This window comes from Falco punctatus, assembly GCF_963210335.1.
Source record: "Falco punctatus genome assembly, chromosome: 2".
Taxonomy (NCBI): Eukaryota; Metazoa; Chordata; class Aves; order Falconiformes; family Falconidae; genus Falco; species Falco punctatus.
The window spans coordinates 2,650,012-2,663,249 of NC_137581.1; the positions used below are offsets into that span (position 1 = coordinate 2,650,012).

General features: G+C 62.4%; 2 protein-coding genes across 2 annotated transcripts; one reads left to right on the forward strand and one right to left on the reverse strand.

Moving 5' to 3' along the window:
- Window positions 1-77: 77 nt before the first annotated feature.
- Window positions 78-6,149, reverse strand: LOC308059013 (transmembrane O-methyltransferase homolog). The gene is made up of 4 exons (XM_080375763.1): window positions 6,135-6,149; window positions 1,865-5,941; window positions 890-1,086; window positions 78-617 (listed from the first exon to the last, which is right to left on the reverse strand). The coding sequence occupies exons 2-4, from the start codon at window positions 2,517-2,519 to the stop codon at window positions 297-299; spliced, it is 1,173 nt and encodes a 390-aa protein (XP_080231889.1). The 5' UTR covers window positions 2,520-5,941; window positions 6,135-6,149; the 3' UTR covers window positions 78-296.
- A 262-nt stretch (window positions 6,150-6,411) lies between these two features.
- On the forward strand, window positions 6,412-13,028 carry LAMTOR1 (late endosomal/lysosomal adaptor, MAPK and MTOR activator 1). The gene is made up of 5 exons (XM_080375778.1): window positions 6,412-6,591; window positions 8,809-8,954; window positions 9,984-10,061; window positions 10,625-10,751; window positions 12,386-13,028. The coding sequence occupies exons 1-5, from the start codon at window positions 6,427-6,429 to the stop codon at window positions 12,476-12,478; spliced, it is 609 nt and encodes a 202-aa protein (XP_080231904.1). The 5' UTR covers window positions 6,412-6,426; the 3' UTR covers window positions 12,479-13,028.
- The last annotated feature ends 210 nt before the right edge of the window (window positions 13,029-13,238 follow it).

Below are 13,238 nucleotides of genomic sequence, written 5' to 3' on the forward strand. Positions count from 1 at the left end.
CATGCGGTTGGGTGGGGGTCTGTGTCTCTGGGGAGAGCCGGGCTTTCCACTGCACTTCCCTGGGGTCTCACGCAGACGTTTCTCTGTGGCTGTAAGAGGGAAGAGGCTCAGGCAGGAGCTTGTACAGGAGGAGGTCCCCTCTTCCCACCTGCCGCACTGCCCCCACTGCCACACCCCCACCACAGACCACCGCAGTCACCACGTTTCCTCCAGAGACTTTGTTTATAGCTGAGCGCGGTTAGTCGGGGACCCAGTGTTCCCCGTGGTCACCACAAGGCACGAGCTCGCTGCCTGGCTCAGCGGTTACCGGTATAGCAGAGCTCGGCGATGCCATCGGGGATGGCGTGGAAGTACTCCAGGCTGGCGCGGTGCACCTTGCAGCGGTATTTACCACAGGTTTTGGCGTACTGCAGGAAGTGGGGTGCACCGGGGAAGAGGACATTGTCAGCCAGGATGGTGGCCCCCTCAGCCAGCAGCTGGTGGGTTTCCAGCAGCTGCAGGTCCCGCAGGTAGCAGCGCTTCCAGTGATCCATGAAGACGAAGTCGGCCTTCAGCAGGCCGTGCTTCTCCCTCAGCCGGGGGATCACCTCCTCCGATGGGCCCACGATTAGCTCCACCTGTGCCACAGCCCCTTCAGCCCCTGCCTTGTGGTACGGTGGTGCTGACCCACCACCTGCAGCCCTCCCCCCACCCTGCTGCGTGGGGTGTTGGGGAGTGAGCGGTGGCGAGAGCTCCGGGTGGGAGAGGATCTAGCCTTGCCGCTCCCCCCTGTCCCACCCAGCAGCAGCTGTGAGGTGGGACAGGGTGGCAGTGTCATCCCCCCACCCCTCTCCTCTCTGGCAGTGGTGGGAAGAGCCGGCCTTTCCCCATTCCCAGGTGGGGCGCTCACCGTCTGCTCGTCGAAGCCGGCCAGGCGGATGACCTTCTCGGCCACGGCAGCGTGGCGGGGGTCCAACTCCACGGTGTAGAGGTGGGCACCAGGAGGCAGCCCCTGCGCCAGCAGCACTGTGCCGTAGCCACAGTAGGTTCCCAGCTCCAGCACCCGCAGCGGCGCCCGCTCATAGAGCAGCCGCTCCACGATCCTCCCTGCCATGGCCCAGATGCCTCAGCACTGGGGGGCGGGGGCGGGGCAGGGTGCTGCACCCCCCAGACCCCCCTTCCCTGGGCAAGGGGACAGCGCTGAGAGGGGCAGCAGGTCCGGTGTAGTGTGGCAGGAAGGAGGTGAGCAGCTGTGCCACATGCCCCGAGTCAGCCCTTCCCACAGCACCTGTCCCCTGTCCCCAGCCATGCTGGGGGAGCTGAGCGCTGGCAGTGGTGCCATGACTGTGGTGGCAGTGCCACCACCATGCTAGCAGTGCTGTGGCTGTACCATAAATGCAGTGGCCTATACCAGCAGTGCCACAGCTGTGCCAGCGATGTTGTGGCCATGGCCACCCCAACAGTGCTGTGACTGCACCAGTGGTGCCACAGCCATGCCAGTGGTGCCGTGGCCACACCGACAGTGTCACAGCCCCGTCAATGGTGCCGTGGCCACACCATCAGTGTCACAGCCAAGTCAATGATGCTGTGGCCAAACCAACAGTGCCATGGCTGTACCAGCGGTGCTGTGACCATGCCAACAATGCCATGGCTGTGACGATGGTCCCATGACTCTGCCGTTGGTGGTGTGGCTGTGCTAATGGTGCCATAACCATTCCAATGATACCCCATGCCTGTGTCAATGATGCTATGGCTGCCCCAGTGGTGCAGTGGCCCCATGCCATTGGTGGCATGGTAATATTGGTGCTGTGGCCATGCCATTGGTGCCACAGCCATGGCTGGTGCAGGGACCCCTGCAGCACATGCGGGCGAGGGTTGCACTCACCTTTGATGGGCCCTACGCTGCTGAGGTGCTCGCAGCAGTAGCACCACTGGTCGAAGGTCTGCAGGATGTGCCGGGGGTCCCCGGGGATGGCATGGGCCAGCAGGTACTGGAAGGCGCGCTGCTCTCGTGGGACGCCGGTGAGCCGGTCCCGCAGCCAGACCACCAGCACCGCCCGGTACAGCAGCACCAGGTAGTGCCGGTAGCGGATCAGCAGGGTGACAAGGAAGGGGAGGAAGGCCAGGGCAATCGCCGGTGACACCATGGTGAAGGGGTGAGGCTGTGGGAAGGGCCCCCCACAGGGCATGCTGGGGTGGGGGGGTCCTCCCAGGGTGCTAGCCCTGCAGCTCTCACTCATGCCATGAGCTGACAGTGCTCTGCACCTTCTGGGAGTGCCTCTCCCTGGGCTCTGGCGCTGCTGGGGCAATTTGCTGGCCCCCAGGGCTGCAGGGCTGTAGTCAGAGCTGGGCCAGGGCACCCTGGGGTGCTCTGGGGGCAGTGGGGGCACCAGGAGCCCCCTGTGCTGGGGCTGAGTTGTCCTGGGGGGTTGGGCTGTGGGGCTGCTCGGGGGGGGCAATGCCTGGCACAGCCCCTCACACTCACCTTGGCCTAGCTTTGCTGCCCCCGTGCCCCACATCCTGCACCCCATATCCTGCATCCCGCACCCCACATCTTGCGCCCCACACCCTGCACCCTGAGCTGTTGGGGGTCCCCAGCTGCAGCAAGGGGACAGGGTGGGGGGGGTGGCACCTACCTGTCCCCACTCTGCAGGCAGCAGACAGGAGCAGGCAGCGAGCAGTGCCAAGCCCTGCTGCACACTTAATTATTGATGGTGTCACCTTAGTCACAGCCGGCACTGGCTCCGGTTACCCGGCTGAGGGGCTGGGGACATGGGGACAGGGCCAGGCTGGTGCTTGCGGGTGGCTCTTGAGCTGTGGGAGTGGTCCTGGAGCTGGGATCCCTTCTCTAGGGTTGGGGTCCTGTCACTGGGATTGGGGTCCCGGGACTGATGTTGGGGTCCTGTCACTGGGATTGGGGTCCCGGGACTGGGGTTGAGGTCTTCTTACTAGGGCTGGGGTCTTGATACTGGATCCTGATGCTGGGACTGGGGGACTGGGACTGGGGCTGGGGTCTTGTCACTGGTGTTGGGGTCCTGATACTGGGACTGGGTCCTGATGCTGGGGCTGGGATCCTGAAACTGGGGCTGGGGCCTGATACTGGGGCTTGAGCCCCAGTACTGGGGCTGGGGTCCCGATACTGGGGCTGGGGGAGTACACACCGGAGCCAGGGGGTGGGTGCTGGGTTTGGGGGGTGGGTGCTGGACCAGGGCAGGGGATGCCGGGCTTGGGGCAGGGCTGTGGTGGGGGTGGCTGCAGGCAGTGCCCCTTGGGGACCCCTGACCGCCCAGCCCTGCTCCAAGCCCGGGGGCTCATCCCCAGCCTCTCACTGCATGCTGGGGTGGGAGGTACCTGAAGACCTCCCCCAGCATGTCCCCCCAGCCCCACTGGAGCTGCCTCCCACACAGCTGGGGCGAGGGAGATGTCCTGCCGGGCTGAGCACTGAGGCACTCGCTGCAGCGATGGGCCCAGGGGGAGCCGGCAGCCCCCAGAAAGCTGCACAGGGCTGCCAGGGGTCCCCGTGGCGGGGGTGGGCACGGGGCAAGGGGTGAGGGGGTGCAGGCAAGTGGGGTCCCCATGGGCCTGGCGATGCTGCCAGCACCAGCAGCAGGGAACTGCAGGCAGGGTTGGGGCTGGAGGAGGGGGGAAGCTCAGCTTAGCCCCCCCAGCACGGGGATGTCCAAACCCGCAGGGGGGCTGCAGAGGGCAAAGGGACATCCTCAGGCTTGGGGGGCTCACGGGTTCAAGGGATTCAGGGCTTGGGGGGCTCAGAGGGTTCAGGGGGGCTTGGGAGACTCAGGGGCTCAGGTACTTGAGGGGCTCAGGTGTTTTAGGGGGTTCAGGGGACTCAGGGCTTGGGGGGCTTAGGGCTTGGAAGGCTTAGAGTTTGGGGGGCTCAGGCAGCTTGAGGGGCTCAGAGGAGCTCGGCTTGATGTGCGGAGTTAAACTCCATAACTCGGGGTAAGTTATAATGCGGGTGTGTTTATTGCAGCGCCAGGTGCAAGGGGGGTCGCTCCTCCTGACTGGCACACCTAGTTGTACTCGCTGTAATAAGTAACTAAGGGTGATTTGCTGATCAAAGGGGTTTTTAACAAAAGGAATGATCTTCCTGCAACAGATTTGAGAATGTTTTGTCTGGCGAGAAGAGAGTTAACTGTTAACCATGAGGTGGAGATGTACCTTCTCAAGGCCAATGTTAAACCATAATCTCATGTTACTATGACAACTTTGTCTTCGTCTAGACTTTAGTGTAAAAATAGTTTAGTTTTGTAATATACAGCTTCTTGCTACGGGACTGAGAGCATAACTGTTGGCTTAAACCGGCCTTGAAGCTGAGGATAAAAGGGCCGTGTTACTTGTCGGAATTTGCGAGCCTGGATGGAGCTGTGACTCCTCGGCGGCCCAGCGCTGCGCACTGTTTGGGTTTGTTTTTTTTTTTTTTGTTTTTTTTTTTTTTTGCTTTCCTGCCTTAATAAATACTTAGTGAATGTATTTTGAACTCTAGTTATTTCGAATTCAACTATAACACTCACAATGCATATTTATACATATGTTGGTTAGTTCTGCCCAAAGTCTACAGCTACTAACTAACTACTAACTAATTATTGGTTAGTTGCTTCCTCGCTTCAATTTGAAGGTACAGTTCATTTTAACTTTACTGGGCATGCTCCCCGAGCAGGGGTTCACTCTCTTCGGGGGGGCCACTTGAGTAGGAGGTCGGGATCTCCCCCTACCACAACTATTTTAACCTCGTGTCCTCGAGTCTTACAACTTCAGCAGTTTTTCTTTTAGCACTTAGCAAGTCCTTGTCAGAAGGCTACTGACGGACATGCTTGTGGAGCTCCTCTGCGCCTGTACTGACCGTCCCTTCTGAAGCGCTGCAGGGGCCGAGCTCCAGACCTTCTGGCAGCTAATGAGGCTCCTGCCTGACTGTTGATAGTTCCTGTCATCTGTGCAACTCCTGTCTGCAGAGTTGTAGGGTTTTCACTGTATTTTCTCACATCAGGCTCAGGGTCTAGGCCTTGGGGCAGCTTAGGGTTTGGGGGACTCAGGGAGGCTCAGGGTTCACGGCCCTCAGAAATCTGGGGAGCTCAGGTGGTTTGGGAGGCTCAGGGGACTCAGGGCTCACGGCTTGGGGGGCTTTTGGGGGGCTCAGGACACCCACTGAGATCCTGGCTGCAGATGCTCTCCAGAACCCCCTGCCCAGCTGTCCCAGGCGGCTGCAGGCAGCAGGGCCTGGCAGGCAGAGCACAGTGCTGAGGCTCCTGGGCTCAGCCCGGGGTGCTGCCTGTGCCAGCGGTGTGGGCAGGGGGCTGCCAAGCGGGAGGAGTGGGCCGAGCCCCTGGGCACCAGCCATGACTCGAAGGGCCTTAATGAGAGGGCAGGGCAGGCAGTCATGCACGCAGGGCACGCAGGGCACAGCAGGCAGGGCATGCAGGGCAGGCCTGGCACACAGGCAGGCAGGGCACACAGGACTCCCAGCCCAGCCCTGGCCGTGCCTCGGTTTCCCCACCCTGCTGAGCTGGCAGCTCCTCTCACCCCTGGGCCCCCCCATGGGGCCGGTGGCCCCATTCCCGCCCCAGCAGCCACCCCAGCCATTTCCTGGTCCAGCTGGAGCAAAGTGGGAAGGGGAAGGCCCAATCTTGGCATGCCATGGCCACAGCCCCACGTGGGGGCATGGGGCAAACTGGGGACACTGTGGGCATGGGGAGCACTGGGAGCACCAGGGACATTGGAGTCATTGGGAGCACTGGGGGAACCTGGGTACACTGTGGGCGCCAGGGGCACAAGCGGAAACTGGGGACACTGGGGGCATTGGGAGCACTGGGGGCATAAGGGGAAACTGGGGACACTGGGGGCATTGGGAGCACTGGGGGCACAGCAGGGAACTGGGGACATTGGGAGCACTGGGGAAAACTGGGGACATTGGGAATACTAGGGGCACTGGGAGCACTGGGGGGAACTGGGAACACAGGGTCACCAGGAGCACTGGGAGCACAGGGGGAAACTGGGGACACTGAGAGCACTGGGGGCACAAGGGAAAACTGGGGACACTAGGGGCACTGGGAGCACTGGAGCCACAGGGGGAATACTGGGGTCACTGGGAGCACCGGGGACGCTGGGGGCATTGGGAGCACTGGGGGTACCGGGAACACCAGGAGCCCCGCCGCCCCGCGCGCGCCCCCGCCCCCGTGCCCGCGGTTGGCACCGCCCCCGCCCGCGTGACGCCGCGACGTGACACCGCCCAGCGCGCGCTCCCGGCGGAGGCCGCGGCGCGGAGGGGGAGGGCGGGACCTGCGCGCCTGCGCACTCCTCCGTCCCCGCCCCCGCCTCCCGACCCCGCGCGCTGATTGGTTGCCCTTCACGTGACGGCGGCGCTTTTAAGGCGGGGCGGGCCGCTCCTCGTCCCTTCCTTTTCCATTGGCCGTCCTCCCACCACGTGACAGGATGTCGGGTCACGGGATTGGCCGGGGCAGCGCCGCGGCTCCGCCCGCCGCGCGCTCACGTGATCGGTGCGGCGCGGGCCCGTGCGGGTGGGGTGCGGGCGCGGCGGCCCTGCTGCGCCTCGGCATGGGCTGCTGCTACAGCAGCGAGGCCTCGGCCTCCGACCAGGTGGGCCCCGCGCCGGGGGGGGAGGGCGGGGGGTCTGCGGGCCGGCGGGGGCCGAGACGAGTATTGCCGGGCGGGGCGGGGCGGGGGGAAGCGGCGCTACCGGCCCTGCTTCCGGAGCGGAGGGTTCCCCTTGGCCGGGGCGGGGCGAGCCGGACTGAACGGCGGGTCTCCGTCCCGAGGGGGGCGGGCCTGGGGGTGTCCGCCTGCCTCCGCCGGGGTGGGCTGCGGGCAGCGCCTGCTCCCCCCCCACCCAGCGGGGACGGGCCTCAGGAGTCTGTGACAGCCGTGGGGCCTGCATCCGCGGCCGGCTGCCGGCGCCTGACCGCCTTCCTCGCTCCTGCCGGCCCCGCTGCGGGGTGTGGGGGGTCTGACCCCACCGCCGCCTGGGTCCCGCTGCGGTGCTGCCCGGCCCGCAGGCCCTGGGCAGGCCGCCGGCGTGGTGCCTGGTGATGTCGCCGGCGTGACAGCGGCAGGAGAAGGGGAGGCCGGTGACCCTGGCCTGGCCTCACCCCACCCCCGGTGCGGGGCAGGCCTGAGCCGTTGCTCGTGGCTCCTCGGTGCTGCATCTGCTGGTTCCACAGCCACGGGTGACAGTCCCTAAAGAAACCTGCAGGATGCTGGGGCCGTGCCCTTTCCCTGGCGCTGCCTTCCTGCCGTTATTTCTGCTTTGCAGAGCCCCTTTGGAAGCAGCCCCGGTGCTTGCCCTCCACCCTGGTAAATTTGTGGTGGCCGGTTTCCCCCTGTGCCTGCGACCGTCTGTCCGTGTGGGTGCTACCTCCCTGCTGGTGTCCCATTGTGGGGTATGGCCCTTCCCTGGCCCCACAGAGCCAGGGCCGGCCTCTCTCCTAGAACAGTCTACAGGAGCTTCTCCTGCCCACAGTCATCTTTGTGTCTCCCGTTCCTTGAGTTTCTCTTGCTGTTCTAGTGCACACAGCCAGATGCAGTGTCCCTGGGGCTGCGTGGGAGGAGTAGGGGGCTTGATGGATGGGGCAAGAGGAGCCCCCCACCCCTGGCCCTGCCTGCCCTGTACCGATGCAGGTTTAAGCCCAGGGTCCCAAACAGTCACAGTGCTGGTGGGAGCGGTGCCAGGTTTTCCTTCCTGGGACAGTGTGACCGTCCCCACTGCTGCCTCTTGCTGAGGAGCTGCTGCAAAATTGGGGCTGTCACCTGTCCCACAGAAACTTAATCCGCAGCTGCAGTGTGGGCAGCCCCTGCCTGTGCCCTGCCAGGGAGCTCGTCTGTGACAGCTTGTCCCTGGGGGAGCCTAGCCTGCGACCAAGCCGTGGTGCTCTCTGGCGTGGGCTGTGGGGAAGGGGAGAGGCCTGGCTGGAGGAGTGCAGCAGCGTTTCCCAGCAGGAGGAAGGGGAGAGAGAGCTGCTGGCCAGGGAGGAGCTGAAGATGCCACTGACAGGGCATGCAGAGGAGTGACTGCACTCCTCACTCACCCTGGGATGCTGCATATCCTGCTCTCCTGGTTACTTGTGCCTATCAGTGCCCTGCCAGGCTCTTCTAGTTCCTGCCTCGCTGCTTGGCCAAGCCAGAGGATTAAGGCCTGAGCTACCACTCTGCACTCCCTGGGCTGAAGCTGGGGAGGGATGTGCCCCGCGGCTCTGCTCTGTTGAGAGCCCCCTCTGGGCACCCCCAGCCCCACAGTGCCCCTGGGCTGCAGCTGGTGGGGTTCACATGGCCCAGATAAGCACCGGCAGACACAAAAGTCTGGCAGGGATCTTTCTGGCCCTCAGCTGGGCAATGAGACTGTGGTAGGTTCTGTGTAGGCCAGTTGAGCATGCGCTGGGCATGTCCTAATTAGCCACCAGGTTTTGGGCAGGTCAGCGCTGGTGCATTGAGCAGGCAGTTGGGATCCTTTGAGGGGATGCATGCTGCCTGGCCATGGGGTGCCAGGTGTGTTGGCGCAGGCAGGGCTGTGTAGGCTCCTGTCTAGGATTAGCTACTCTAAATGTGCTGCCACCACACTACCTGATTTCAGCTGTGCTTCCTCCCTTTGTGGCACAGGGGGCTTTGGCTGGGAAAAAGCAAAGGGATCTGGAAAGAGGAGCCTGGATGTCACCTTGGCAGAGCCAGAGCTGTGCTGGGGTTATGCTGGGATGTGCAGGGAGTCCTCCCGGCAGGCTGATGGCAAGACTTGCATTGTCCTATGAGGTGAAAGCTGCTGGCGCAAAGGAGCTGGGGCTGATTCTCCTCTTGCCTTTTCCCCAGGAAGAAGAGACGAAGCGGCTGTTGGAACCGGCGTCCAGCCCTCCCAACAAGGTGCTGAATGGAGCAGAGCAGAGCTACCACAACCTCCCATCAGCGCGCACAGATGAGCAGGCCATGCTGTCCTCCATCCTCGCCAAAACGGCCATGTAAGCTTTGTGCCATAACCACCTCAGTGCTGCAGCATGATGGGGTGGGCAGGTGCCATGGCCAGGCAGGCAGGATGTCTTGGGAACTAGCGATGACCGTGGGACATGGCAGCTTTGTCGGGGGTCTGCCTGCAACTGGCTGTAGGTGCTGAGAGAAAGGGGGGAGCTCTGGCAGTGGCTGCCTGTGGACAACCTCCTACCTCTGATTGAGCCCCATGGGAGTGCAGAAATGAGACCTTGGGTGTGAGGTGACCCCTCAGCTGGGAAAGCGAATCCTTGGGTATGCAGAGAGGGGGACTGGGTGGCACCAACACTGGGGATGGGGTGTTCTGTCCTCTCCAGGGAGGTTGCCCCTGAACATGGGGGGGGGAAATGTGGGGTGGGGGCTGTGCCCTGCCTGTCTGAGGGGGGGGCTTTGGGTTGCATATGGGCCCTGCCTGGCACAGAGGGGCCAGTGGCAACTGGTATGTGTGTGACACGTGGTGTCACAGCAGCCCTGAGTGCTACTCTGCTTGTGGGTGGGGGGGAAGGTGTGGGGCATGCGGCCAGGCTGTGGCATGGACCTGGGTGAGTGCCCAGCTCCTCTCTGAGCCCGGGGCCTGGTACCAGGGCTCTCAGGATGGCTGCCAAACGCTTAATCCTCATAGCCCTTATGGCATGGTGAAGCCTCCTTCCCCATGTGGCTGTGTGCTGAGGTCCCCAGGGTACAGGCCAGCCCACACTGCAGGAGGCTGTGGACCAAAGCCCCCAGCACTCTGTGCCTTTGGCTGCATCGGCCTCGGGGCAGTTGCAGGCAAATAGTCTTGGTGTTTCCTTCCCAGCAAGAAGCTGCTCCAGCCTGGCCCACTGGTGTCCAGCTGGCTGCATCCGTGCTGTGAGTCTGGCCTCCTAACAGTCCCAGGCTGTTCATTTTAGGGAGCTGAAGTCCTGGCACCTTCACTGGAGGGTGCTTAGTTTGCCTGAGATGCGGAGGGGGCTCGGGGGGAGTGATGAGCCTGCAGTGGGACCTGCTGTCTTGTGTCTCCACAGCAACATCATCGACGTGTCAGCAGCTGATTCCCAGGGCATGGAGCAGCACGAGTACATGGACAGAGCCAGGCAGTACAGGTGGGACCTGCCCTGCTCCCTTGGGATGCTTGCAGCCCCTCAAAGCTGTGTCCCCAGGCCAGGCCTCGGGGGTTTGGCCTTGGGAGAGTAAACTCAGTGTGTCACAGGGCTCCCTGCATCCAGGGAGGTGGTGCTTGGCCTCGCTCCTCTTCTCCACCCCCTGGCACTGCTGGGTGAGGCCCGTGGCGGTGTCAGTGGGCAGAGGCCTCGTCCCGGCTACGGGCTTGGCAAGGGCAGCCACGCACAAAGGGCTCCTGTGTTTCCTCCTGGCACTCAGAGCAGATGGCGGGTAGCTGGATGTGATTGCTCCTGCTTGAAAGGCGCCTGTGTTGGAGAGCTGGAAGCTCCCTTATCCTCCTGCATCGGGGGTTGGAGAGGGGATGGATGCTGGGAGTGATGCAGCGCGGCTCTCCCTGGTTCCCTCTTGGTGGTGCTTGTGCCTGGAAATGCAGCACGCATCTTCTGCTGAACCTGGGTCTCCCAGTGTCCCGTTGCTCCCTGCGGCAGGCTGGCGTGCTCCTTGCCGGTGCCAGTGCTGACCCTAGCCACTCTCCCCACCGCAGCACGCGCCTGGCCATGCTGAGCAACAATCTGACGCACTGGAAGAAGCTCCCGCTGCTGCCGTCTCTGACCAACCAACCGCACCAAGTACTCGCCAGCGACCCTGTCCCCTTTGCAGACCTGCAGCAGGTGAGAGGGGCTGGGGGGAGCTCTGCCCTACAGCTGCTTCCTGGCCCCACCTTGATGTTCCATGAAGATGTGGGAGCTGAAGTGTCCTGGTCCTGTAGAAGCAGTGTCTCCACTCGCTGGGAGCCCTGGCAATTGTGGCAGCGACTGTTTCAGTTTGCAGCCGCCTGGCTGTGCTGGAGATCCCAGGCAGGTCCTGGTGGCCCCTTCTGTCTTTAGCTTGGTGCATCTTCGCCAGAGGAGCACAGGCACCGTGGGCTTGAGCATGGGCTGTGCCAGGGCTCCGGTGAGCGTGGTGGGTGGGAATCACAGTGCTGGTGGGCAATGCAGAAACATCCCAAGTTTCAGGCAGCCCTGTAAGGGCTTGTTAGTGCTGAAGGCAAAGCCCAGTCACACATCTCTAGAGCAGTAACTGCATGCAGGTTGCGGCTCTGTACTCCTTCCAGTCCCTTCAGAACATCATTTACAGCAGGAGGGTGTTTTGCAGCACAGACAGCTTTGCTCCCAGGGAGACCTCCTGCTGCTTTGAGGAAGGGGCTACTGGGGAAACACTTTTTCCTCAGAGGCAGGAGCTGCCACTTTAGCGCTGGCAAGGCCCAGGTTTGTTGGCAGGCTGGCTGTCCCTGTTCCCTGCTGGCAAGGGCTGGTTCTTAAACCATATGCCAGTCCTCAGAGTGACGGGACTTGAAAGCTGCGGCTTTCCTGCTGGCTGTGGGGCTGGCTGAGGTGTTGTGGCTTCTGCCAGCGCCTGGGAGCAGCCCAGTACAAAAACCTCGCTGCAGCTTGTTCTGCTCATCGAGCTTCCTCCTCACCTGGGGCATTTGAGTATTGAAGGATGCAGGGAGAGGAGACTGTCCCTGTGCTGCCAAAAACCCCTTCCCAAAGGCAGACAGGCTGGTATCCAGGCATGTCCCAGCAAGCAGAGCAGCCCTGCCAAGGGACCTCCCAGGGTGGGACATAGCCAGGCCTCAGCTTGTGCAGGCAGGAAGGAGCTGCCGGCAGGCAGGATTCTGCCAGTCGGGCTCTGTCTTGCTCTTTCTGCCAGGCTGGATCTTGGGAACAGCTGTGGGTCCTGCTCAGAGGGCACGTTCTCCCACTGTGGCAAGCTCACCTGCCTGTACTTACCTGCAGCGAGCCGCTGTGCCAGGAGCTGCCCAGGCAGCCCAGCTTTCCCGTTGACTGTGGGGTGGACTGAGATGTCGTGGCTTCTCCCAGGGACAGGGCTGACTTAGGGACAGGTCTGGCCCTGCTGGCACAGCCTCCACTCTGAGAACAAAAGCCTGGTTTTAGGGTTTTGAAAGCATTTTGACCGAGCCCTGTGTTGGGGAGGGGGCTGCTGCTGCAGTGTCTCCCTGGGGCACAGCCCTGCCCCAGTGCAGCCCTGGCAACAGGGACCTTTGGGGAGTGCAAATGTTCCCTGTCCTACGGGTGGGCTGGCACCGCCAGGGGTGGGAGGGCTGCAGGGTGGGGGGTGCTTCCCCCTCCTGTCCTGCTTCTGAGCAATGTTAAACACCTGGGGCTGGTGCCCCGCTGCTGTGGCATGTGCTGGGGCCTCCAGGCCTGCTGCTCTGTAGGGTTTTCTTTGGGATAACCATGCTCGCCGGAGCTGACGCTGGCTGCTACGCTTGCACCCACAGGTGTCCCGGATAGCTGCCTACGCCTTCAGCGCACTCTCACAGATCCGCGTCGACGCCAAAGAAGAACTGGTTGTACAGTTTGGCATCCCCTGAGCCCACCCCACAGCACCACAGCTTCACCGATTTTTGGGTTGCTTTTTGTTTTTTCCCCCTTCCTTGTCTTTTTTGTTTGTTTCTTTTCCTTTCTCCTCTCCTTCCCTCCCTCCCCATGGCACCACAACAGAACTTGTACAGACACCCGATTTCCTACTATTCACCAAGATGCCCATTGCCGGCATGTCAGCCCTGCCGCGGTACCTGCTGGTGCTGCTCAGAGGCTTTCTCCTCCTCTTCCTCATGGGTGGGTGTGTGTGGGGAGGGGGCTGCATTTTGCCAGACGCCACATTGCACAGGGACGACCACAAAGGGAATGCCAACGCGGGGGCACCCCGGCACGGGTCAGCACCATGTGCCGCATCGCTGAGAAGGGTGGGCAGGAACCAAGGGGTGCCAGAGTCAGGCTGCTGCAGATGTGACTCTCTGCGTGGGACTTAGTGGCGTCTGACACCCTTTCTACTCATTTTTACATGTTTGGACCTTTATTTTGGTTTCTTTTTTTTAATTATTATTTTTGGCCACAGTAGATAAAATCATGTTTATCCAGCACCTGTCTCCGTTGTTCCGCGCCAACCGCAGTGTGGATGCAGTGGGAGAGCCCTGGGGGAGCTGTGCTGACACACATGTCCCCCTGCCCTTCCTGGGAGCAGGTACAGGGGGTTTGGGGAAGGATGTGCCCCTGTTAAGGGACAGCACTTGCTTTTCTGTGTTCTGGTTACGGGGTTTGCTCTGTGCTCTGGATAAAGTCCCTGGAGCC